This window comes from Cygnus atratus, chromosome 3 (genome assembly GCF_013377495.2).
Source record: "Cygnus atratus isolate AKBS03 ecotype Queensland, Australia chromosome 3, CAtr_DNAZoo_HiC_assembly, whole genome shotgun sequence".
Lineage (NCBI taxonomy): Eukaryota > Metazoa > Chordata > Aves > Anseriformes > Anatidae > Cygnus > Cygnus atratus.
Window position 1 is genome coordinate 46,727,280 of NC_066364.1, and position 26,444 is coordinate 46,753,723.

A 26,444-nucleotide genomic window follows, 5' to 3' on the forward strand; every position below is an offset into this window, starting at 1 on the left:
GGTTTCAGTGTCACATGCAAAAAGAAAGACGAGTGGTTCGGTGTGCGGTCCTACCTAGCAGAGAAAAAAAAAGTCATGGATGTTACAGCTCAGGCTTTGACTAACAGTATATGGATTCTGGTATTTCTCCAATAGTTATGTCTAATAATTAAATTAAAGTACTATAAAATACAGCTAAACTCAAGCCTCAGTCTGAAAGTCTCGGTCTCTCATCTTTATACATTATTATTGTTCTTTTGATTGTAAATAATATGACATACGAGATTTGGGTTTCCATTCTCAAGCTTATAACTTCCCAAACTGTTCCTCTAAAGGCTTAAACCTTCCTTTTGCATTTTTTTGCCTCTGACTTGCACCTGAGGGAAATTGAGAAAAAATGCTCACCATCATTTCTCCCTTCTTGGCGGAAGGAAAAGAAAGGAAGGCAGGAGGAGCTGTTGTGGGCTGCAGCAGCCCTGGGACTGTTCCCACGGACGCAGCCACCCTTTGGTTTCCTTCCTGCCATTTCACTGGGGTGGCTGGAGAAGCTGTGCCAGCTGCAAGGGCTGCCACATCCCTGGGGCACGGGGGAAAAAGGGAATGTTCAAACAGGCAGGACCAATCCCGAAGGCTGCTATATCCCTGGTTCAGTTGGTTCCCTGGTTCAGTTCTTAGGGTAATGAGGTAGTTGCTGATCAGCCATTTTGTGACTCTGGCTTGCCAGCCCTCTCTGTGGCTAAATAAATAGGCGTGATGGACGGATGCAGAGCTAATTCTGTCTTACAGAATGACTTTGGTTACCTGCTTGTGAGAATGTGTAATGAGAAACACCGGGAGTCATTGTGAAGGAAAGAAGACTAGTTAATGAATAAAGGAGAAAAGTTAAGCAACTGTGAAGATAATGTGCACGACATGACTTAAGATAGCCTTCTCGTTTGCCCAAGCTATTTCTGTACCTTCCCTCTGTTCTGCCTGTTTAGACAGTAAATTCTTCAGCGTAGAATTGGTTTCCTTCTTAGTCCATAAAATCGCTTAAAATCACTGCTGCTTTTAATTGCAATAATAATTGTCATTCGTGGCCATTTGAATTATTAGAGAGCAGCGAAATATACATTTTTTTTGAATCTGGAAGACTCGCTTCCCCAGGATTTTTGTTGAAAGTATGTATCCTCTTGTGGCAATTCAAACATCCTGTCCATAAGCCTGCTTTTCTTAGTTATCTTTTGGACACCGTTTAGAAGTAGTTTACAGATAACTAAGGCCTCCCTAATGGAGAGTGGGGTGCAGGAGGTTTTGCGTCCCTTAATTGTTGTTGCATTAGTTCTGAATGTACTAGGAGCTGCCTCCAAGTTCGGTATGCAGTATCTTGCAGGGCAGCGTAGACTGCTGAGTTTTAGGGAAGCGGAATTCAAAACTCAAGGAAATTATAGTACAATTTTCAAATGACTTAGAGATTGTTTGATTTTTTATGATGAAAACCTGCTCCATTTTTGGTTGATCTATGTGAGAAATAGGTAGAGAATATATCCTCACTGCCCTTGCATGTCTTTTCCACAACAAAAATTTGCTGCTTAGCCAAACAAAACTCATCAGAATTACTGCAAATAGTATTTTCAGGCTTATGTGCTTGTGAAGATTGAAATTTCTGCCAGTGCAGCTGCTCCAATAGATTTCTGCCTGCAGTCCCACCGTGCTCTTGGAATCAGTGTTTCCAAATGGACTCTTTAATTTGCCTCAGCTGAGTCACTTCCTTGCCACGAACTGCCATAAAGAGATAATTTCTTCTGCTTTGCTTTCTGGGATTTAGACTCTACTGCCCCCCTTCTTTTCAAAACAAGAACTCATCAGAAAATGCCTTTTGTAGTAATGCAGTCGTGTTCAGAGGGATTCAGAAATCTGGATTATTGGTGATTTTTTAGTTTAGTTTAGGCTATTGTTTTTTGTTTTCCTCCTCTGTTTCTGGTTGCTAATTTGAATGAAAAGCCAGCAAAGAATCATGTTGCTTTTCTTTGTAATTGGTGGTTGTAAGTATTCCTCAACTGGCAAGTGAATTTGAATGTCTGTGAGATGCTTTAGGTGATGGCTGTCTTTAAAATCTTCAGAAGTACATGTTAATATATATATATATAAGCTGTTATATCTCTTTTCTTAGTGACCCAAATTTCTTGCTTAATTCTTGCATAAAATATGAATTAATCAAATTTGAAAGCTTTCGAATTTGGTAGAATAATAATAGTCTTTATTGTTAAGATGCATTTTATAGGAGGTTGACTTTACTTTTGGAAAAGCAAAATCTATTAACATTTATATCTATTATATTTATCCTATATACACATATATTGTATGCTTTCTCATATTGTATACACATTTATGCACACACAGTAGATTTATGAAAGATTGCCTTAGCTGCATTAAAGGAAGTGGGTATGAAAAGGAAGATGACTTGATCAGTTCAGTTCAGAATGAAATAAACACATTGATGACCTCATAATTAAAAAAAAAAAAAAAAAAAAAAAAGCTAGTCCTGATGGTTGTGAAGTAAAGCTGACAGGAACTGATCGGTGCTTCTTTCTTATGCTGGCAGTCATATTCCCTTTCTATACCAAACTTTCACCAGCTAAACTTGGTACAGGTAGTCGAGGTGCAGTGATTCTGTGGAACATGTTGAAACCTGGTTTTGTAACCAGGTTTAGTTTATTGCAGTTGGTGATAGCTAAGATCATGCTTGACTGGCAGCTTCTAAAAGGTGCAGCATGTGCTTCATTAGTAGGACATCTAACCAGCCAACAGTCCCTGATTTGTGCCTGTATAATCAGTGTGGCCATAGTGTGTGCTCCATTCTCCCAGTTCTCTCTGCTGGTGTAACCTAGAGTGCATTATTGTACATTAACCCCATGTTGCAGTATGTGGTTTTAGGCAAAATGAAGCTATACCAATATATCTGCATTAGCTTACTCTGTTAGGCCAAGTAACGCCATTGTAATGACATGGACTTTTTTCTTCCTGCCTGTGTAAGGTCAGCTTAGAGTTTTCACAAACCTGCAAAAAACCACTTGAACTACTGATTATGGTTTAGACTGTAAGTGCAAAAGTATATGAAATATAAGGTGGTATTAGTACTGGAAATTACTCATGACACTGTATACACACTAATCACTGTAGTGGAAACATCCAGCTGCTATAATGAGATGCTGTGTTGGGAACAGGATACCACCACGTTCCCTTTCTGTGGTAGCAGGTGGTAAATTTGCTTAAGCTTGCATATTTTGTTACACTGTAGAGGACTACAGTTTGTGTGTGGCATATAAATCCATTTTCCAACTTGGAATTTTTTTTTTTTTTATTTTTTTTAAGGCACGTTCTCATTTAGTTAAGAAAAAGATTGCCCAGGGTCTGGTTTATATGTAAAGACTTAAATCTGTTTAAAAAAAAAAAAAAAGGCACTAAAGGTTAGTTCAAGTTTGTCTGTTTAAAAATGCTTATTTCCTTGAAGTATCCAGCTGCAACCTCTGCAATGGGTCATGCATATCAGTCTGTAAAAACCAAATGTGATGATTAGGAGCAGAATCTGGATGGAAGTGACGGGGGGGTGGTACTAAGCACCAGGGATGAGGAGGAAATGTGGTAAATGGGATCACTGGATATGAATCAAGTTGCTTGTGCGGTAACCACAGGTTGTCACTGTGTGCTTTGCACTCATGGTCCTGGGTGCACAATGGGCCAAGGCTCTCCCCAGGTGGGACACAGCCCTCTGCCAGGGCAGCCTGGCTCGCTCCAATGCCCCGGGCTTGGTGTTTACATGGCTATAGCTGCTCAGGAGCCACAAGCGTGCTGCATACATGTCTGTAGGGTGCACAGCATCTGTGAAAGCCAGTGCAAACAAGTGTGTGTCTGAGAGGGGAATGTCTTTGAGCCCCTGGAGGGGAGCGAGGCCTTCCCACGCTGACTGCTCAAGGAAGGGGGCTGCGTGGTGTGGGTTCTGCTGCTGCGGTGTGGGCCGGGATGGGCAAGCCCAGGGGTCCCGGCGAGGCTCTCTGAGGAGAGGACACTGTGCTGTAGCATTCCCCTTCTGGCATTTCAGACAGGGGCTGCACTGGTGACGTTACCACACGCACATGTGGGCTGGGACTGCTAGCATGGTCGGCCAAGGGGCTCTCCTGAGGACGCTGTAATAGATACAGCCCTGGAGACCTGTTTGGCAGAGTCTGCCAATAACTTAATTCTGCCCATGCTGCAGGCTCTCTCTGCAGAGGAAAAGAGCCCCTGTGGAAGAGAGATGCAGGGCTGCAGCCTGGCCAAGTCGGCATTTGCCTACCAAGCGCAATTAGCTTGCTTTGTACCCCTCAGCAGATGAGGAAGCTGCAGAGATGGCCCTGGCCCTGACCCCAGGCTGTGCCTGTCCTGTCTCAGGGGGAATTCAAGGCAGATTCCTTCAGATTTGGGGGTTAACTTAAAAATTTCCTGTGTCTCTGGGGACACAAAGCTAGTCTTAAACAATGTCTAATCCAGGCTTGCCACAGCTATCCTGGTGATTTTTCTCAAAACTCTTCAGCCAGAGACTCAATTGTGCTTCACAATCCAATTTTTTTTTTTTTAATTGAAATGATGCCTTTTACTCTAAATTTCAGAAATAGTTTTTGGTATAAAGCATACCGTGTATGTTTGTTTGTTTGTCTCCACTGTGCTGAATATGCTGAATCATAGAATCATTTAGGTTGGAAAAGACCTCTGTAATCACCAAGTCCAGCCGTTAAGCTAGCATCGCCAACTCTACCACTAAGCCATTCCCTAAGCACTGCATCTAGTGATCTCCCAAGTACTGGACAGCATTAACAGATTTAATTGCCATTCATTATTTTTTTCCAGCAAGGGAACTGTGTCTTTAAAAGAAACGGATGCTGCCTCTATTTCGGTAGCGTACTCTCCACACGGGTACAGTTTCACATTACAGAGAACAGTCCCCTGCAGCCCTAAGCGCCGTTATGTTCTCCCTGCGGGGTGGCTGGTGCTGACCGAATCCTACAGAGAGCCAGCCCGTGGAGCATAACATAGGGAGAAACAAATCCTGTCACAAAAGCATTGAGAAGCACTGAAAACAGGGGATGCCTCGCGATAGCAGCGTGGCACTTGGTTGGTTTATCTGCAGTGGGAGACCCTGTGAGTATCTCGCCATGAGGCACGTTGTGCTCCCTGGTCAAGATCTCCCCCACAGCGTGGCGGTGGCTCTACGGCCCCGCGCTGGCAGTGATAGGTATCCTGCCATTGCCGGAGGCAGGGGGTTGGTGAAGGAAAGCAGCAGGAGCACAAAACACAACAGGGAGGTGGTTTGGGCCTCCAAAAGGCCGGAGGTGCAAACGGGCACTGGCAACACCTCACGGAGGGCGTGGGGTCTGTTCCAGACAAGGCCTGTGCTATTCGAGCTGTCCGTGTCAGACCACCGGCAAACCTGTATAAAAGATCCCATTGCACATCGGTTCCCTGCACGAACGATGTGCTGTGTTGTTCGCAGGGCTGCAGCTTGTGGTTTTCCTGATCAGGGAAAGAAAACAGGGTGGGAATCACAAATCTACCCATTTTAGATGCTTTGGTGCCACCAGACCATTAACTCATCTATTAAACTGCAGCGTGAGGTGGGGAGGTGAGGAGAACTGAGGCTCTCAGAAACAGATTGCTTATTTAAGATTAACCAGGAAGTCTGTGCCTGGCTGGGAATGCGAGCGGCATTCCTCAGCCCCACTTCGGACATCCCTGTCCGTCCAAAGGGGAGCCTTTCAACGCTGCGGTGATCAGGTTTAATTCACTGCCAACTTCTAGTTGGAGGTTTAATATGAATGAGCAGCGCACGTGTAATGGTTATTTCTCAGTTCCTTTCCTTCCTTTCAGCAGCTGCTCCTCAAAACTTGCAAAATCTGAGCGGCAGGCTTTGAGGAGTACTGCGTATCCTGTTATCACAACTCTTCTTTTCCTACCAGCTTCCTCTAAGCAATCTGTGGTTTTTTTTGTTTGTTTGTGTTTTTTTTTTCTGCCTCTGTTGCATTAGTTTGAAGTGCTGTGAATGATGTGAAGACAATTGGAGATACGTATTAGAAGTAGCATTTCCTGTTGTAATGTTCTGGTATTTCATATCAATCAGAATGTCATAAGCATGGTACAGTTTCAGCATTTTGTTTTGGAATTTAAATGTACTAAAATCATAACCAGCCTTTGTGACAAGGATAGAGCTGATAAAAAGTAAATAAATTTCACATGCTGTAACAGAAATCATACTATTTTCCACTAATTTTTCTATATACGTCAATTTCTTTGTAATGTAGAGAGAAGCTCATGTTTCAGGTTTCCTAATGACAGCTCTTCAAAGGAGTTTTTTTTCACTGAGTGAAACAGAAGGATTGTGTAAAATCGGGACTTAAAGCTAGTAGTACTGTAATGCTGAAAGGTACACTGAAGTATCAGTAATACATAACTTGTGAAACTCAGTATGTAATCCATTAAATGCTGTGTTTTCAAGCGTTCCAGGAAAGGGAAGTGAATATTCCCTGATATTTCCAGACATGCACATTTTCTTGGTTTTTATGAGGAATCAATGAATTTTCAAAAAATACTGATAACAACTTAACAACTATGAAAGCATATTATGAAATGCTAATTTGTTAAGTTGAAATAGCAAACAACTTTTCCTACAAATCTTTCAATTACCCCAGTTACCAGAAAAACAAAATGGGTATTGACAGCTCAAGTCCTGAAGTTTGGATGACCCCCCTTCTTTAAGACACCTTAAGGTGTTCTTGTTGTCATCCTTATCAGAGGAGAGTTACCAGCTGGACTAATTCATGCTGCAAGACTGCACAGGAAAATAACTTTGCAGCTATTTTTTCTGATACACATGTGATACTAACTCTGTGGGCAAGAGGCAGGGCAAGGTACGGAAATGCAAACTGGTGCCTCTGAAAGAAACAAAGCATCAAGGAAGCTTAACATGCTGAAATCAAGGGGAGTTTATCATCCCCATCCCTTGGTACTGAAGTGACAAACAGCACAGGGTTCATAGCAGCTGTTGCACATGGATATTATTTTATGGCTAAAGAGAGCTTGTGAAAGAAGGGCGTAAAAACTGCAGGCAGCAGCAATCTAGCCAGTCTGATCTCAGAATATGTATTCCAGCGTTGCATCCTACTAATAGAACAGACCTGGAAAAATTGGGAAAAGTGGGTAAAGTGAAGGGGTAGTTTACCAGTTGCAACTTGTGCCTTCCCTTTATTATTGTAGCTTACCTAATATTCGTATTTGTCAACTAGATGGTTTTCTTTTTCTTAGACAATGGAAGTGTGCTAATGGTAATTTGTTTGGCCTTCCAAAAGGATCTGTTGTAGTGCATAAGGGATAATTACCAGGTAAAACAAGGTTTAACATGTGAATTCTGAAATGGGCAAAAATTAGTTTGCTGAGCCCATGAGCTTTACTTCTCCTTGAACCTCTTCTGCTCCCCTGTGAGTTACGATGTGGAATTAGAAATGTTCTTAACAAGATAGTGATTATAAAACTGCTGTACCTTGTGCAGTATATCCCCCTGAGCCACTTGGTAGCATCTAGGCAGAATGTTGTGGCCTTTAAGAACAATCTTACTAAAGAAATATTCAAGTTAAAAATAATTTGAGTAGGTTGCACTCTGCTATTTATGTAACAGATAAAGGGGTGAGGGACAGGATTGATGTAAATTGGCCTTCCTGTGGGGAGAAAGGAGAGGTTGCTATGTTCTGCTTTTCCTGCCGATGTATCTTTCCTCAAGTTCCCCGATTCCTCATTATTCCCCGTCAGCAGGTAGTCTTGATCATCCCAAAACTTTCATGTCAGATTATAGGAACCCCAGGCATTTGGCTGGCATTTCTCCTGCTTTTGGGGAGCATGTAGGAAAGGAGAAGCTGCTCCTTCTGATAATATCTGGGTCAGCTTGGGGAAAGAAAAAAAGAGAAGTGATCAGGTCAAAGATTGCCTACCCCAGTCCATGCTACAGCAGGCTCAGTTCGCACTGCTAAGCTTCGGGTGCCTCCTGGCTGCTACTGCCAAAGGCACATAGACCAGCTGGGAACAGCAGGAATATAATAGATTTCCTTTGGTTGTGTGCCTCCTACAACAAATGAGGCACTGACCTGAGGATCTGGGGGCGGGGGGGGTGTCCTTCCTTACACTGCCTAGTGCAAAAGCAAGTAACTTCAAACACATCAGGGAATTTGCTCCGAAGTATTGACCATGGCTGCTTAATCTTTTTAATAATCTAATCAGCCCTGATGTTGCAAAAGCCTCTGTGCAGTTTGCAGCATCCTTCTAAAATCATTCGCAAGTTACGCTGTGTTGTCTTCATGAGCTACTCTGTCAAAGTCCACTCCCAAAGAGGCAAACAAATTATCTGGTGCTCGGTGGTATAATTCAGACATTTCTGGCTGCAGTCTCCTCTTTGTGTGGTGCAGCTCGCTTTCCTGATGGCTGGCCCATTGGAGAGGAAAGGCTTTGTACTTTTCTCACCATGTTCATAGCAGTGTGCACCACATCTGGAGTAAACAGGGAGAAAGTACTCCCCTCTCCCCACCACTGACCATGTTCCTTCAGTGCTGCTGGAACCTGTTAGAAGACCAGATGTAGTCTTGTGGGTTTCTTCACTACCTGCACTGCTGTTTTTCATCAGCAATTGTCTTTATGTTGCTGAATCATTGCTCAAGCAGTGTAAAATGTTAACTTTTACATCACAAACACTGTACAGATAGGTCTTTGCAGGTAACAATTTGCAAGTTCTCCCCTTATTTCTCAGACTGTGGAGTCTCTTGTGAGCTGTTGTTACTCAAAACTCTTCTTATTTCCATTCTTGTCTTAAAGAGAAAGAGATCCAGTCAGGGAAATTTGACCGAATTTTCAGAAGGTGATGACAAGTAACAAAAATTATGCAGGCACAGTTTGTCTGGGTTGGGTGGGAAGGAAACTGTGGCTTGACTGTTGCTGAAGTCAGTGATGATTGTTGGTGTGATTAAGATCTGCTGGGACAGGGTCTGAGGCTGCAAGGAAGGAAGAATCTGAGAATTTTCAAGGAGTGTACAGGGAAGTAAACCCAAGGTAATGTATGATGCGCTTCATAGGACACGGGGCTTGGTTTCACTCAAGGACTGATAGATCAGGATTTTAAGAAGGGCAGGGGGAGAATGGGGTAATAGAATGGACCTGCTGCTGCTGCTAACAACCATTAAAAAATACAAAGCCAGCTGCTCTCGGAGCAGAGCTTGATCCTTTCAGTGCATTTAACAGCACAGTATATATTCAGAGGAGGGGAATTCATGAGGCCCTATGGACCTACACCATGGCATTACACAAAAATGCAAACCCGAACAATGGGTGGCCTCAGAGGTTCCATCTGGCTCACCATTAACAAGGTTGAAGTAAAGTGGGCTGCCGTGGCTGTGCCACACACAATTTACACTTCAGATGCTTTAACTTTGGAGCTGGACAGGAGGGAGTGCAGTTCTGAGCGCACATGGCAAGGGCCTCGTCACGTGTGGCAAAAGTATTTAGCATTGATGCTCTTTGAAAGATACAGGAGTATCATTTAGGTAATTTTTAAGTACTATTTACAAAGTGCAGCTCTTTTGACTAAGTCATTAAATATATAAATATGTATATCCTGTCAACAGATTGGAATTACAGTTGAATCTTGTTTGCCTGGGATATTTTAAGGACATAATATTATTAGTGGCTGGATTCAGCCAGCAGCATAGGTTATTAGAGGAAATGCTGCAACCAGCATTTCTGGTATGATAACCTGAAAACTACAAGCCACTTCTAAGCTAAAAGAGATACTGGCACACAGACGTGTATTCTGTTGTAACGCATTGAGTTTTCAGAGCTACCAAAATACTCAGCTGATAGCATAATTAACCGTGGCAAATAATGACCTTTTAAAAATGTTAGAAAAAATACATTTTCACACTTGAGTGGGTTTTAATAATGCTGATCATAACTGCAAGCATTAATAAATTTAATTCCGTAGGCTGTCCCATTCTTGAATAAAAATTTGTTTAATCTCAGTGAATGAATATTGAAGTTTATAATTCAATTATGAAGCTGCTTTATGATCTGTAAGACAGGCATTGAGCAGTTATCTCTGTGGTAAAGATCTAGGGTAATTTCCAGAGGGAATACATCTACTGTCGCTACAGAGGTGCTCAAGGCAAACCACAGAGAAATGTGTGTTTTGCACTGAATGACAAGTACTGCAAGAAACCTCGCTGTCTTGATGGCCTTTTACCCCAAACTATGAGTTTAACAATCGGTCAGAACTTCATACTTCTCCTCAAGTTAAACAATTAAAATTGCATACAGTGAAACCAGCAGAAGTTAACTACCAGTTACGCTTGCCATGTTCGTAGCCTCACCTAGGAAGGCCCAGAGCAAGCATCCCAGCATGACGAGCTTCCTTCTTCATGGCCTGTGCAGTGTCGCTGCGATGGGGCACTTTTCCTCTCGAGAGCACTGCCTAGAGGTTGGGCTTCAACCCTCACCAGTGGTACAGCACTTGCACACGTGTAAGCTGGGAGATGCCTGAACTATGCTGGGTGTGGGCAGTGGGAGGGCTCACAAAAAGAAGTTAGTTTTAACCTGAAATAGGGTTGGTTGGCTTTATGGGGAATGCATAAAAGAATGGTGTAAGTTCATATTTACTTAGCGTAGGGTAAATGAGCATCTCTGCATGCTGTATTTAGCTTGTGCTTAACTCAAAGCATGCTTTGCAGTCAACTCAGCTACTTTTTTGTCGGTTAAATTCTTTTACATCTCACTGTCTCTAATTGAAAGGGAGTTCTGCCACAGCCACCATGTTTACAAAACCAAGTTCAGCATCTGTATCTTGTGTCTGGGCTTCTAATGTGTGATTCTTTCGTCCATCCTTCACAGAGCAGATTAGATAAATGAAATATTATGATTGGCATCTTCACGAACCCAGGTAAAAATTTGATGTGAATTTGTGTAAAGACAGATTTCTATAAATAATGTGCATGGTGCCAAGTTTTTAGTGCCTACTCCCCTCTGCTTTGGCAGTGGAAAAGACTGTGCTTCCTCTAACCTGTCTTTGTAGTTTTGGAAAGCTGTGACCATGGACAGGGCTAGGAGAATACGACTGTAGCTGATTTTGAGGCGGTTTCTGCTGAACATGTTTTGTGACCACTAGGAAGTCCCAGGTGGAGGATGTGGTTTCACACTGCAGTTTCTCTGGCAGCAGTGCTTGAGGATGATGGGAATCTCACTGCTTGGTCCACTCCCTCCCACCTCCTGCCAGCATTTATCACACCCGTAGTTATGCCAATGCAGTGGCTTTGTGCCTCAAAACTGGAGGTGTGATGTGAACCAAGCTAAACAAATACTACAAACTGGAAAAAAAAATAGATGAATTGTCTGAAAACTTTTGCTGTGGAGAATTGGATGGCAGTTTTAGTTATTGAAGTGGATTCTTCCTAGGAATTTTTGAAAGTAAATCGTATGTCTTTGGAGGTATTCTTGAAAAGAGGGCTGTTTTCTCTGTGCTTATCTTCCATTTATTTTCATATTACCAAACCCAAAAACAAACAAACAAAAACTATGAATGAAATGCAAAGTAGTTGAGCTGGAGTCCGGGTTACGCTTACAGCGCTGGATGGATTGTGCAGTACTCAGCCAGGATCCCTGGCAGTTCCCTGCACCCTGCCTGGCGTGGCATACTGTTGCTGGCTTGTTTCACGGTACAGAGCATGAAAGCAGAAGGGCCCCCCCAGGAGCTACCACTGATGCTGCTGAGACAGCAGCGGTGGTACTCTTGCTGTGTGGGAAGCTGGGAGGAAAGCTATGCATAGTAGTTTGTTGAAGGTGTTCTAGTTCAGGCTTTTACATCGTGAAGGAAGCGTATACTTTCCTCCACTGATTCTTGGTTTTGTGTTTCCTGTCAACACAGATTGAAAAAGACATGTGAAGGGTTTTTCTGCATTTGTGCAAAGTGCAATTTAGCTCTCGGTAGCCCTCCTTTTCCATTTAGTGTTTGGGTTGCAGGCGTAAGGGAACGGACTTTTCACAACTTGCTTATAACTTTTCATCCCGATAGTTGGACAGCAGTGAAAGCACCATAATAAAGAGGACAAATTCAAAGTCGTGTATTTTCTACATTGTCCAGAATGTGCCTGATTCCTGCTCTAGTTCAGTGAATTCCAGTAAATTTGTGGCCTGGTCCACCATAAGGTTGCACACTGTTGTACCACAAATATTTTTTTTATTCACCAGATATAATCCAGAGGGGCACGAACTGGTATCCTCAAAGCTACGAGGAACCTGATTGCTTCTGAAGTCGGTGGTATTTAGGCATTTAAATACCTGTAAACATCTGATGATACATGACAGGGTCACACAGGTCACCTTAACAGAGAAAGAAGCCACTACCACGTTCTCAAGTCTGAGACAGGTACCTTAGCCAGTGGGCCATTTCTGCTCTTTGGGTGGCACTAGGAAGGGGACAGATCCATCTTCTTAGTATTCTGCAAACTCCACTAGCAGTTCAAGAGAAACTCCTACTCAGATTTCCAGCCACTTTGACTTTAAAAAAACATAAACTTAGTCCTTTGGAAGTCCATTATCAGCATCTGTTTTTCAGGTTTAGTTCCCCAAAGGTTTCTTCTGTATTTTCTCTCTCTGACTTCCATTACTAAAGTCTCTGTCACCAGTTTCTAAGCCTGGGAAAGATAAGAGTTCCCCTACAGGAAATTTGTGGACTGTGTTTCACGTCCACGGTCCTGGGTGGGGTCCACAGTTTCCCTCCACTCTGCAGTTATTTGTAATTGAGCATTTCCAGGTATGTTGGATATTTAGAGGTTTTGTGAGGAGGGGGGTCAAAGGGATCTTGACTTAGGAACAAGGCTTTCTGGCCTTGCAGGTTTTCAAGAGGGATGTTGGTTTAAAAAATAGATTGTTCCTGGAAGTATCCAGGAATAAGTGTCAGACTTTTAAAGGCCTGCGTCTTGGTCTTCTAAGGCCAAAGCTGTGTAGGTTTTGCAATTATTAACCACACGGGAGGCGTTTGGTACCCAGATGCAACATTTGGGTGCTGTCAAGCCCTCAGAAAACTAATTTATGTGCTGCCTATACACCGTCTTGTGTCAGCAAGGGTTTCTATAGGACAGCCAGCCAACTGGAGCTCCACAGAATTACCAAGGTGGCTCCCGAACCCCTTGACTTGTATGGCCCAAACCAGCGAGCACACTTTAACCTACACAAAAGGCACCCGAGGAGTCACCACATAGCTCGAGGTGCTTACACTGTGTGTGTTTGAATGCAAGGTTCCCTCTGTCAGGAGTCTGCTGTGCTCTCCAGATGGTGGCTGTTGAGCCTTTTGAAGAAGGATTAACAGATCCTTCATGTGAGATAAGAGACAGGGGTTCCTCTTCTCTGCTGTCTCAGGGGAGCAGGGATCGTTGAGGAGTTCCAGGAGGACTGCACCATGTGGTGGGAGCAGGGACATGAGGTGTGGGGAGACTGGGACCGAGGAGGGGCAGGCAGGGATGCAGGGTCTGGGCAGTGCAGCGTGACAAGTTCAGCTACAAAGCATACAACAGCTTGTAAGGCTGGCGTCGGGGTTTTTACAATGGCACAATACTACAGATACCTAATGTTGGCACCTGATGTAATTTGTTGTTGCACAGGTGTGGGTTGTGGCACTCACATGCCACCTCTCACGAGTAACTGAGGAAGGCTCACACCAGCTGGGGACACAACCCGGTGCTGGGAGCCTGCTGCTCACCTCCCCCCTCCCTACAGCTAGTGATGGACGTTCATCCAGGGTGGCAGAAAGATAGATCCAGTTCTCTGCTTGGCTGCAACTTAAATCCACTGTTCCAGCTGGTTCAGCTGCAGTATTTTAGGGTCTTGTGGGAGGATACTGGCAATTTTTCCTCTGGAAGATCTATCACTGCAATAATTAACTATACACTGAATAGTGAGAGTTGACTACGTAACCTCACAGCAGTATGGCCTTTAATCAGTAAAACATGAAGAAACTGGATTTCAGTCAGCATTTCCAATGAGGGCTAAAGAAATCCCATGGATTCCAGTGGATTTGACGTTACATGTTCCATTCGTAACCACTGCAGAATGTCCCTGTCACCTTTCCATGTCTTCTGGCCTGCTCCCAGAGCCTGGGATTGAAGGAGAGCACACAGGCTGCCAGCATAACTGAGTAATCCTCTATTTTGCTAGGAGTCAGGATTTGCTCTCCAAAATGGAAGAACTCCTAACTATCCCCCCTACAGAAATTTGGTATCTTGCTGGCCTGTGTGCACATTGCATAAGCAGCTGTGGAAACATATAAATACACGTCTTCTTCTGTTCCCAGCCAGAAGTCATACTCATCAGCAGCAACTTCACGGCTTGTATTCAAAATGTGTTGCTCTTTTTGCCTCGGTGTGCTTTCAGTCTTAATGTACCGTTTTCCTGCCTTGCACAGTGAATGCTGCTGGATAACTGGAAAGTTGTTTGTTTTAGAGTGTAGATGAAATGTTAAGGCACAGACACAATGTTGGCATTAATCGCTCTTCTGCTTTGTGACAGCTTTCAAAATTGTAAATTCAGAGTTTTCATAATTGAAGTTGCAGCTCAGGTATGAATTGCTGATCAGAACTACAGGGAGCTGGTTATGCTGTGCTCAGCAAGCATATCAAACGCATCTTTCTTACTGTTTTTCTGAGTCTAGGCTTCCTATTTTGTCTGAATCTTCTGATGCAGAGTTCATTGGTCATGGTAGGAAAACAGATGCTTTGCCTATAAATGTCTTTCTTTTGAAATCATTCAGTCATTCTTTCTTAACTTGAACCTTGGCCATAGTTTTTTGGCTTTTTTTAAAAATAAACAAACAAACAAAAACCTTTGTGCTAGATTATGCTTTCAAGGGTTACATTAACCAGCAAATGCAGATTTACAGGTGGAACTGGGAGGCTTCCGCAGGAGACACGCAGAAGGAGAGCCCTGCACTGCTGTGTGACTTTAAGTACTCATGCACAGTGGGAAGTTCTTTCTTCAGTTACACTATTAAAATTAACCAAGAGAAGCTCACTGAAGTTACCAAATTTTTCTGGATTTACACCTGTGTGATTGAGAGCAGAATTAAGACCATTAATATGATCTGTTTCAGGATGATACAATCTTTTTTTAAAAAAAAAGCTTTGTTTACCTCATTGTTATCATCTTACTGTAGTAATATCACTTAATGTACCTAATCATGATGAAGAGGGATAAAATGATATAATTTACTAGGTATTGTAAAATGCTTTCAGTTATGGTTGATTATTTGTACCCCTACACAGAATTAACAGATTTCAGAGAAAGAAGTATTAAACTCAAGCCCTTGCATGAGATTTACCATCCTGAGGCTAAGCTAAGAAAAATGAAACACCAAATTTTGAATTAACAATGTTGGTCTTTAAATTTATGTGCACAAATGTGTGTTGTTTTTGTTGGCATTTTTTGTTTAGCTTTTATTTTTATGTACATAACTATAGCAAATTAACAACCAAGGTGGTAGTAGAATACGCGGTAGAATAGTAAAAAAAATGAATTGTTTCACTTTTAATTCTCAGGCATCAGGCAGACCAACAGAAATACCTGCCTCAGGTGGGAATTAAAAGTTCTAACATTTGAGGCTTAATCCTGTTGCTGCTGAAATCCTCTTTTCACACTTTAATGTTGCTTCTGCATTTTGATGTGAAAAGCTTCAAAATTAACATTTTTCTTTAAGATGTTGAAAGCCTTTTTAACATGTTATAAAAAATAATGACCGCAACCACTCTGTAGTAATGTCAGTGTATGGAGCTTGTCCGTTTTAAGAGTCTTAAGATGCAAGTTTGGAAAAGTGGATTAGGAACTGACTGCTTTCTTCGTCAGTCAGTAGGGCAGAAGTGATACAGATTTCCCATACTAAAATGTGGCTTTGGAGCACCTGAGTGACCTAATTCCTGCTGCAGGTGTTGAACACATGAACTGACAGGCACAATGTCAAGGAAAACCAGCCACCATGTTTGTTGGCCTTTTGTTACAGAGCTGGAGAAAGAAGCTCTGCCTGTATTTCACATGGCACGAGTTTTTCTATCTATTCCATGAGCTATGGAAGGAACCCCCATAGAGATAACTGACTTGGCCTCTAACAGTGAATGTGACAGGAACAGTCCCTTTATTTCTGAAGAGTGAAATGAAGATGTGAAGTGCTGGTCACACCCTGCAGTCCTTAACACTTGTGAAGACTATACTCATGCACATCATCTAAGTCACTGAATGAATAGAAATTTTTGAGAATCCACTTCAAGTCTGGTATTTAAGTCAGTCCGTACTCCTGTTGTCAGGTATTTCTGAAACTGTGTGCATGATGCTGATTTATAAGGGATACTTGAAATTATATGACCCTAAAACTGGTATTTAGGGAAGGAGAATGGGTTATGAACTTCGCCAGGAGTTAGAAGACTTGTGATTCAGTTGGCGTTACTGACGTTTGCTGTTAATGTTAGTTACAAAGTAAGGAACAAAAGGGAAATGGCAGTTTTATCAATCAGTTACAGTTACATACTGCCCTTTTTCCTGAAGCCTGGAGTAGCTGACCTGTGGATGTGGAAGCACTGGAAGTGGGTCTGTGCGAGGCAGCTGAGGTCAGGCATGCTTCTTAGCTCAGGAGCAGCATCTCACTGACCCAGAAAGAGCTGAGCTAGCTTTTCGCAGCGCACATCCCTACCCACACAGCCGCCTCTGAGAAGATTTCTGGTGTTTCTGAACCATGCTTGTGACAGGGGCACCAAGGAGTGGGCTCAAAACGCAGCCAGCCACGGTCTGCCCCGCTCAGCACCCCACTTAACTCTTGCGAGAGGCTTCCCAAACACGGGCATATGTTGCGGGGATACCCCCATTAAATCTTTATGGCAGCCTTTCCCCCAGCATGGACTATGGAAAACATTTATTGTTTGAAAAAGTGCTGTGCATAGAACTGCTGCTGCGATTTAAAATCTTTGTATCTTTTTTTTAAATTCCCACAAAAATTAAGGCTTACAAATATTCAGAATATTTGTGTGTGTGGTTTCATAATGCAAAAACAGCAGTATTGTATTTGAAATCACAGTATAGCATTTCATGTTTGAAATATGTGATATACGACTGTTTAAACTGTAACTTAAACTGTCACTGATCTTGTATCCGCTACATCTGAATGGGTTGGAGCCATTAAAATACATTCATTCTTTCCACACCATATTGATACTGTTGGAGCAAACCCATCTTTTGTGTTATTTAGAAAAAAAAGACCTTGTTTTGTGAATTGTTATTTCAGGAGTTCCTAACTGTCACTATAAAGAAAACCCTTTTGTTTTAAAAAATGAAAAGTATATCCAAAGCATTCCTCCTTGAGGATGCATTTCATATGGATTTTTTATGTGATGTGAAAATTTATGTAATTTTCCTTCATGCCTCTGAAGAGGGATGAGTGGATAGCACAGATAAGGTTTCATGGAAAGGAAGAAAGAATGGAAATGATATAGTGGAGGTTATTTTTCAGAGCTGATGTCTGCATCGTCCCTTTCATTTTTGTGGAGAAAAAAAGACTGCATTTGGTGTATTTTGAGCCACCTTCCAATTTCATTGTTGGCCTCGGTTCTCAAGAAGGAAAAAAAAAAAAAAAAAAAACACCAAGAAAGCCATCTTCCAGTAAAATCGTATTAGCAGATTTTAAACAAATTTATTTCCTCATGCACTTCAGCTAAATAGTATCCCGAAAGGCCTGATTTATCGGACAAATGCCCTGCGTTGTTTGTCAGCGTCTTTGTTGGGGGGTGAGGGGGAGGGGAAGCCCATGCAACAAAAGACCATAACCTATTGATATTACTTCTGGATGCACGGGGGAAAATAGATTGATTTAGAGCTAACCACAGAAAACTATTCGATCTGATGAGTTTACGATTAAGCATTTTTATTTATTTATTTGTAATGAGAGTAAACATCATCAATATTCTGCCCTGTGTTATTGGAAGCCTTGCAGAAACTGGCTTTGTGTCAGCGTGCTGGGGCTAGCTGAAAGATGAAAGAAGGCAACCTTAAAAAAATCATGGAGGTACTGTGGTTTTTTCACGAAATTGAATGTGTTCAATCTGATACATTATCACGGGTTGTAGGATTTGGCAGAGAAATAGACAAACATTTTTACTTTATTTCATCTTTATTCTTTTAGAAGATTACAGTGGTTTTAGAAGGTGATTTTTTTAATCTCAAAAGCCAGTAAGGCATAGTAAATTTTCAAACCAAATTTTACTGAAGAACAGCAGCCTGCAATTAACTTTCCCAGCATGTCACCTCTGCACAGCGTTTTGCTTGAGTGAGGGACTCAGGGTAGCATGTAGTCACAGGATCAGGGCAAATCTGAATTTGGTGCCGATGTACCAGATTCTCAATTGATAACACACTACTTTTAAGCATAGTTGACAGAAAATAATTACAGTTTTATTTTTTTCTTCTCATGGATTAAAAGAAAAAATCCATTGTTGGAAGTTTTCTGCATTTTGCTGGGCACATCGTAAATACTCTGATGAAGAAGCTCGATGCTCCGTTCTCTAGTTTGTTTAACAAGATAATTTCACGTGACCTTGAGTGATTTAAAATACAGTCTTTTGAATGCTAATATTTTGTTAGACCATTTTCAGAGTTATCTGTATCCCCACTGCAGTCAAAAGCAGCTTAAGAATTACAGGTTAATGTACAAAATGGCATAAAAACTAAAAAGAACGCGGATGTGAGGAGGAGCGCTCCAAAAATATCCCTCTTGGCCTCCATGGGCACCATGCATATGCCCAGGGCAGCTCGTGCCCCTGCAGCCATTCCCTCCTTCAGAAAGCAAGAAGCGAGGCTGCACTAATGCACACCTGGTGTGGGGGTACACACACAAGGCTCCCTCCTGCCCCGTGCTGCTTTAAAAAATACCAGCCAGCGTTATTTCCCCTGGGATTTAATGCTGCTCGAGGTGGGGAACAACCTTCTCCCAAAACAATGGCTGCAAGGGAATCCCCCTTGACATGCGGCTGAGGAAGGAGGGAAATGCCAGAGGAGTGCTGGCCACTGTATGGGGTGCCTGGGGTCCCCAACAGCCCCACTGCAACACGCTGCTGCTGCACATGTAATTAGTCCTTTTATAACGCAGTAAGGTACGAGAGGTGCCCTGTCAGCAGCAGCCACTGGTGATGCTGTCAGCCTTGGGAGAGCTGATGTGAGAGATTTGCTATCCAGGATTTACTTGGTCCCTGGAATATTCCATTAATCCGTTAAAATATATTTGTGCTTCTCTTGAGGAAAATTTCAATCAGAAACCTCTGCCAGCCCCTCCAGGGTGTTTGTAACCCTGTGGGGCCAGGCACAGGCCGAGCAGGCACACACCTGCCTGAGCTTCCCTGCACCCACGGCCTGCCTTTCACAGCTGAAGCCTCTGAGGCCCTTGAAGAGTAAAACATCCTCGTTTTGTCTAAAACCTCTTAGATTGGGCGTAGCTGAAGCTCCCTTCACGGCAGAAGGGGGTAGTTCAGGCAGTCTGCTGCGTGTGCTGTTTGCAAGAACCAGCCTCCCTTTGCGTTGTGGTGAAAGCAGTGACTAAAAGAGACAGCATATTTAGGTACAACTTGAGACATTTCCTTATAATTATTCTCTGCTTTAGCTGCTGCGTTGGCATTCAGCATGTTGTAAAAACATCACGCTTGCACATGCTGTTAGCAAACCAGGCCATTTTTCAAAGCATTTAAACTGCTGGATGAAGCATTGTTCACCAAGATGTGGGGTTTTGTTCTCCGATAGCATTCAGAAAGGAAAAACAAAAAGGGAGCTGATGCAGGGCCTATCTTGGTGAATTATTTCTCTGACTACATCCCTTTGCTATCCCTGTCAGATGTTAAAACCACCACCCCCAAGAAAAAGTCAGTCATTAGAGCAATTCTAAAGCTTTTTCTCCCAACGGATAATAGCGTGGAGCCATACAAATGATTCTCTACTTGTCATATATATTGGATTATCATCCAAATCATATTATGAAGCAGCATGAAGAAGCAAGCAGTTGTCCTTACCCTCCTTACTGCTTAGCTCAGCTGAGCTGTTGTGGGGAACGTGTTTGCAAGACAGTTGTATCGTCATTTTAAGTGTGCTGGGGCTAGGGAATGCTTCCTAACTATGAAATGAGGTGACTGCTGGGACAATAAAAAACAGCTGAAGACTAGAGGGTATTTTATTTTGTGTTTGCATTTGGTTGGGAATTTGAGTACTTGTAATGAATTTCAGCCATCAGCTTATTGTAATTATTGCAACATGTTTTGTGTTGGAATCTATACACTTTTTGCTTGTTCATCTATTTCCTCTAATACATCTAGTTCTGTGTAATCACAAATCCATAGCGAAGGAGGATTTAGAAGTATTTTTAACCTTGCAGTATGCTCTCTTCTTTCTTTGTTAGTAGGTATTAATGCTACTGTTTTCTGGAGAATACTGAAATACAGTATTAGACAAATTGCTCAAGGTATTCCTTCATTTAAATGTTCATCCTTTTTATACCAAAAAACAGTCCTGATCCACCTTCCCTCCAGTGCCCTAGTGAAGAAAGGATTCCCCTTCAGGATAGTTGCCATCTCTTTATTTACTTTGTTGCATTGTTTTTTGAGCCTGAAGCTACCCAGTAAATAATGAGCCTTCTGTGAGAAGATACTCCGTTTTTAGTAAATCTTTCTTGCTGTTTTGTTTCTCTAAGGGTTACTTCTACTATAACTGAACTTTTAAGGGCTTTTTATGTTTTACCCATCTCATGATGTAAATTATATATGAAGCTTTATGTTGTAAGTGTTTATGTTGTAAACACTTGTATTTAGTATAGTTGTACTCATCTAGAGTTTCTGGAAACGTTATCAAATGAGAATTTGCTAATTTTCTTAGCAGGATCCAATTTGTATATAGTTCTACATATTTATGTGTATTTAGATGTGGCTATATAAACCTGTGTGTGCATATCATGCGTTATCAGTTTTCATTATGTTGTAATGTAGGTTTATAGAGCAGAGGCAAAGCAAAGAGATGAAGCCTTTTGGACAAAAGGGTTTAACACCATACCTTAATGTGCGTGGATGCTGCCATGTGGTGTCATTTGTGAGCTCCTGAGGTGGCTGACCATTTCCATTTTGGTGTAAATCCCTTGAGAGGGAAGGCATTTCAGAGCGGGGTGTGATCTCTTCTCCTGGTAAGAGTGATTGACAAGGAGTGAATAAATAGTTAAAAGAAGCGAGTGAATACCACCCTCCTGTTTAAGTCCAGGCACACCCAGGCTGGCACATATATATTCTAATGAGATACTATAGCCAGATGCTTGGGTTGGTTAGTCACAAGAAAAATTCCTGAAAAGCCAAATCGTAGTTTAATTACAACTGCTCCTGGTAGAATTGTATTTTTACAGTGACATTTTACAAGTGATTTGAATAAATACAGGGAATTACAATATTTTGCAAGTAGGATGTATTGATGAATATATATGCAAAAGGTGACGGAGGCCTCTTGAGTGGAAGCAGGGGCTCTGACGGCAGGTTCTTGGTCAATTGGTGAGGTGAAATGGTTCACTGAATTGGATAACACGGTGCATACCATAGTGACTGATTAAATTGATTTGTCTATGGCTACCACCTCCTCTGCTACTGAAGCCCTTTAACCTATTTTCAAACTTCTTTTTTTCTTTAACGATTCTAAGTAAATGTGTTGTTAGGGAAGGAAGCCAACACAAATGCATTCACAGCTATAAAATTCCATATTCTGGTTCTGGATTAAGTTAAAATGCACAATTCCCAAAATGTCTGTTCACTCCCATGTGATACTATATTACACCGTTCTTAGATAAAAAGCCTAGGAATGAGTACACTGCTAGAAACAGATGTGGAAGATACTAATAAACACCATTCTTTAATATAACCTGCATTATAATGAATACCACATTTGTGAAGTCCTAGGTGTATTTATTGGAGGGAGAGAAAGTAGAATACTTGAGGGTTTTTGTTGCTGCTGTTCTTTTTGTGTGTTTGTTTTTCCTTTTTTCTTTTTTTCTCCAATTGCAAGTTTTACTTTCTTATTATTTTATCCAAAAGATGTTTAGTAAATTTGTCAGGGAGACATAGCTAAATGCTGCTGTTAAACGGGAGGTCACTAATTTGAAAATACCTGTAATGATATGGAAAAAAAAGTAATCAGATTGACAGCATTCATTAACTGAAAACTTATCAAGCTTTTTTTCCCTAAAATATAATGTTTTGGTCTTAAATCAGGATGTTCATATTTTACAGCATACTTAGTATTGCCTTGCTAGGGAGATCATTCTAATGACAAGGGGGCTTGTACTTTTTTTCTTTTTCATTCAAGCAGAGCTTTATATACTTTATCTCTTCATCGGTTATTTCATGCTATATGCAGGAAGACTACTATAGGCATACTCTTCAAATTCCACTGAAAATCAAATAAAAATTATGTGCACTGGTGACATAAAAATGGAACCAGTTCACCTAAAATATATTATTGCAGTTGTCATAAAAAGTGCAGAGTTCAGTATAATGGCTTTGGTTTCTTGTTTGTTATTAATTTTTAGGGAAGATATGACAATTTAATTATAATGTTTTCTGAAGGGATAATGAAGTTCTGCGTATCATTTAGCTTCTTTAAATTATAAATCAGTCTTGGGGAATATGACAACATGCCATGGGCAACTTATGCTGTTTTTTCATTTGTCTATTAAAAGAAAGATATGGTTAGTATCTTGCTAATGGAGAAAAAGAAATATCAAGAGGGAGTTTCTTAGGGATTGTTTCTTGGATGGAATTTGCAAACATTCACAGCCATTTTGTAACCTTTCTATAAACTACACAGGTTTTATCAAGAACATTTTTATGTAGACAATGTATATTCTGTAACTGAGACTCCAGCTATACGTACGGTTTTGCATAGACTAAACATCTGTGTTGTGTGTAGACTAACAGCGATCATGTTGTGGTTTAACCCGGCAGGCAGCTAAGCACCACAAGCCAGGAAGGGACAGAGCCAGGACAGATCACTAACTGCTAGCTCAAAACAGCGCTTTGTTGCTTTCCAGGAGTCTGAAAATTTTGATGGGGTCTTGAGCCAAAGCATGTTGCATTGTTTTATACATACAGTCGCTTGCACATGTAGTCGTCTTGAGTCCTTCAATCGACTCTACTAGGCATGGGTGTTTGCAACTGTTTTTTTAAATTAGTTCATATAGATAAGGGGAAGCAAAAACAAATTGTCAATTATGAGGTTAGTTCTCTTCAGTAGAACACTAGATTGTAACAGATTTAATCCATACACATTTGGTGCAAGTATTTGTAATACAGAGAAACAGAAACCATAGAAAAATAGCCAAAATAAAAAGTGATGGATATGATCAGCATAGGATCATCAGGTAATTATTGTTCTGTATCAAGTGTTAGACTGATGTAAGTCAAGGATTCAAATTCCTGGTGTGTGTGTTACAAAGTGAAAGTATTCAGTAAGGAATTGTTGGATTTCTCCATGATTCCCCTTGATAATAAGATTAACACGAGAGTGTTTACATTTTGGCCATTTTAAAGACTTGGCGAAAAGGTCTTGCCCGTGGTGCTTGGAAGACGTGCTCTGCCGTTTGTCTGCTTCTGGGCAGCCCTGCTTTTGAAGATGACACCCAGGGTCACCACCACTTGCATGTGGTTTGAGAATTTCAAGAGAAAACAAACAAACCCTGTTTTATGACTCTCGCTAGGGCTTTACTCATTTTGTTTTGAATTGAAACCATAAAAGCCATTCCTGACCCTGTGAAACATAAGCATTGTAAAAGCTCAGCCCCCACCCTTCCCTTGGCGTGCCTTAACCGAGCCAGAAGAGGCAAGGTTTCCGGGCAAGATCTTTTACATGCCCGAAGAGCTTTCTGGGCACTTGAAGACGTGGTAAAGTCCGAGGCAACTCCTTAGGGAAAGCCAAATCTCTTCTCCCTACGCATTTCTTTATGGCCTCAACCCAGAGACTCACAAGGTGAAGCCCACCCGTGGTTGAAGAGGTCGGCCCTGGCGGCTGCCTCCTCCCCACCCGGCTTTGAAATGTTAGTCCTGCCAGGCATTTGAAATACTAGCGCTCACAGGGGCTTAATGCTATAAATACTTGAGCAAGGAGAGATGCTTGCTGAGGCAGCGGCGTTGGGATGTGTGAATATTTGGTGCCCTCTAGCGGGGCCGAGGCTGGCTGAACCCCAGCATCATCCCTCCTTCGGGGAGAGCCAGCAGGTAGGGTTGGTTTGGGGTTTTCTGTTTGTTTGAGAGATTTTGTATTGAGGATTTTAGCCACTTGGCGTTGTGGGATTCGTGGAATTCCCAGTGCAGCAGGGTTTTCTGATGTAGTTGCACAGTGCTGGTGACTGGCGGCTCTTTCAGCAGCGGGACCCTCGCAGCATTGTCCCGGTGCTGCACGGGCTCCTCTTACTGCTGAGGGCAGTGAGGCATCCCAAGGCTTTAACAAAAGCATGATTAGGCACCTGCCTACATCTACAAATGCTTCTGATTTAGCCCTTGTCAGTCAGTAGGAAAGTCCCAATGAAAACAAGTGAGGATCTATTTAAGAGTGGTCTTTACTTTCAAGCAGTACCAAGTTTTTTTTGTAGCAAGATATTGACTGATAAGGATGATAGTAACAGAATCTATTCCTAAGTAAGAGGTATTTTTTGGCACCGGTGTGCCATAGGGGCACATTCCACATGCATTACATAAAAAGCAAAACTCAGATATATCTTTGTCTGTAGACATGGGATATCATTGCAGAAGCTCCTGCTGTATCTCCAGCAGACCAAGTGCACAATCAGTTTTTGATACATAGAAAATCTTACAGTCTGATGCTGCATTTTATAACCAGCTGTCTCTTTTCATTTTTAGATGCTACAACTGTGGTGGCCTTGATCACCACGCTAAAGAATGCAGCCTACCTCCACAGCCAAAGAAGTGCCATTACTGTCAGAGCATCATGCACATGGTGGCTAACTGCCCCCACAAAACTGTTTCGCAACAGCCCACTAGTTCTCAGGGAAGACATGAAGCTGAACCACAGCCTTCCACTTCTGCTTTCCTGAGAGAAGGGGGAGGAACGTACGGCTATTCGTCTCCATCATATTCTCAGGAGGGAAGGTCAGAGATCTCAGAGCGTTCAGGCAGGTCACCACAAGAAGCTTCTTCAAGTAAGTTATCTGCATCACCCGAAGAACCAAGCAGAAAGGGGCCTTCTGTTCAGAAAAGGAAAAAAACTTAAAGCGTTTTTCATAACTTTCCATTTTCTTTATCCTCTCGGGATGTCTACCTCATGCAAGTACAGGGGAAATAATTTCATTATCAGTAGCTGACCTGGAATTTTAACTACTGTTGAGGAACTGTGAATTTTTTTTTTCTTTAATAGACAAATCACTCCAAGCAAAATACATTTGAGCAGGGTGCATTACGTTTTACCTTCTGTATGTGTGTGTATGAGTGTGCACGTGCGCGTGTCTGCATATCTATGAATATATATTTTTTCCATCAGAACACTCTCCAGATCCCACAATATATTACTGTGAAGCAATAGACACAGTACCTATAAATGTTCCTGAACTCATTCCTAGAATCGGTTTTCAAACATGTTCAAAAAAAAAAACCAAAAACAAACAAGAAAACCCAAGAAATCGCACCAAACAAAAACAAAAACACCTGAAAAACCACACACAGAGCTGAGATCAAGACTGTTACTTCTCTTGTGAACCAAAGGATACGTTCATATTTTAAAGCTGCCATATGGTACTAAAGATACTAAGACATCCCCCACACCATCAATTTGAGTTATCTTCTTTCCCCTCTCTACAAAGCATCACTTCCCCACTTCCCTCCCCTCCACCCCCCATGCCTGTGAAGGGCAGTGTCACGACTAAGCATGGCTCTCATCGCCACCATCCTTTGTTGGTAAGGAGTTAATAGCTCCAGAAAAGACAATGAATGTGTAGTTTCTGTGCTGGTTTCTCAAAATGTTTTGTTAAATTAATATGGGTGTAACTGTAATTTAGATGACCGTTGCGTAGGGGAGACTGTGTAAGCTGTTAAAGAGCAAACCCTTTTGAGTGGTATCAGGATACCATCCTGCTTCACCCTTTGTATTCTGTGAACATTTAGGGGACCTTGGTGGCAGTAGTAGCAGCAGCAGCAGCAACTTCTCTTGGTCCCGAGTAGTGCCCCTCAACTTGAAGGGGCTTCCCCCTCGTTTACTGTTGAAATGACATGGAGAGAATTCCTTAGGGATTTTTTTGTTGTGGTTGTCTGTTTTGTTTTTAAAGAAGACAAAATGCAAAGCTATTAAGATCCTGGGATAAAACGTTTCTTGAGAATAAA

General features: G+C 41.9%; 1 protein-coding gene across 1 annotated transcript in view; it reads left to right on the forward strand.

Moving 5' to 3' along the window:
- The window catches only part of LIN28B (lin-28 homolog B), an 84,347-nt gene extending 59,006 nt beyond the window's left edge, over positions 1-25,341 (forward strand). The window contains exon 4 of the mRNA XM_035564852.1: positions 24,972-25,341. Coding sequence (XP_035420745.1) covers positions 24,972-25,341 — 370 coding nt within the window. The remainder of the gene's footprint in view (positions 1-24,971) is intronic.
- Positions 25,342-26,444: the final 1,103 nt, after the last annotated feature.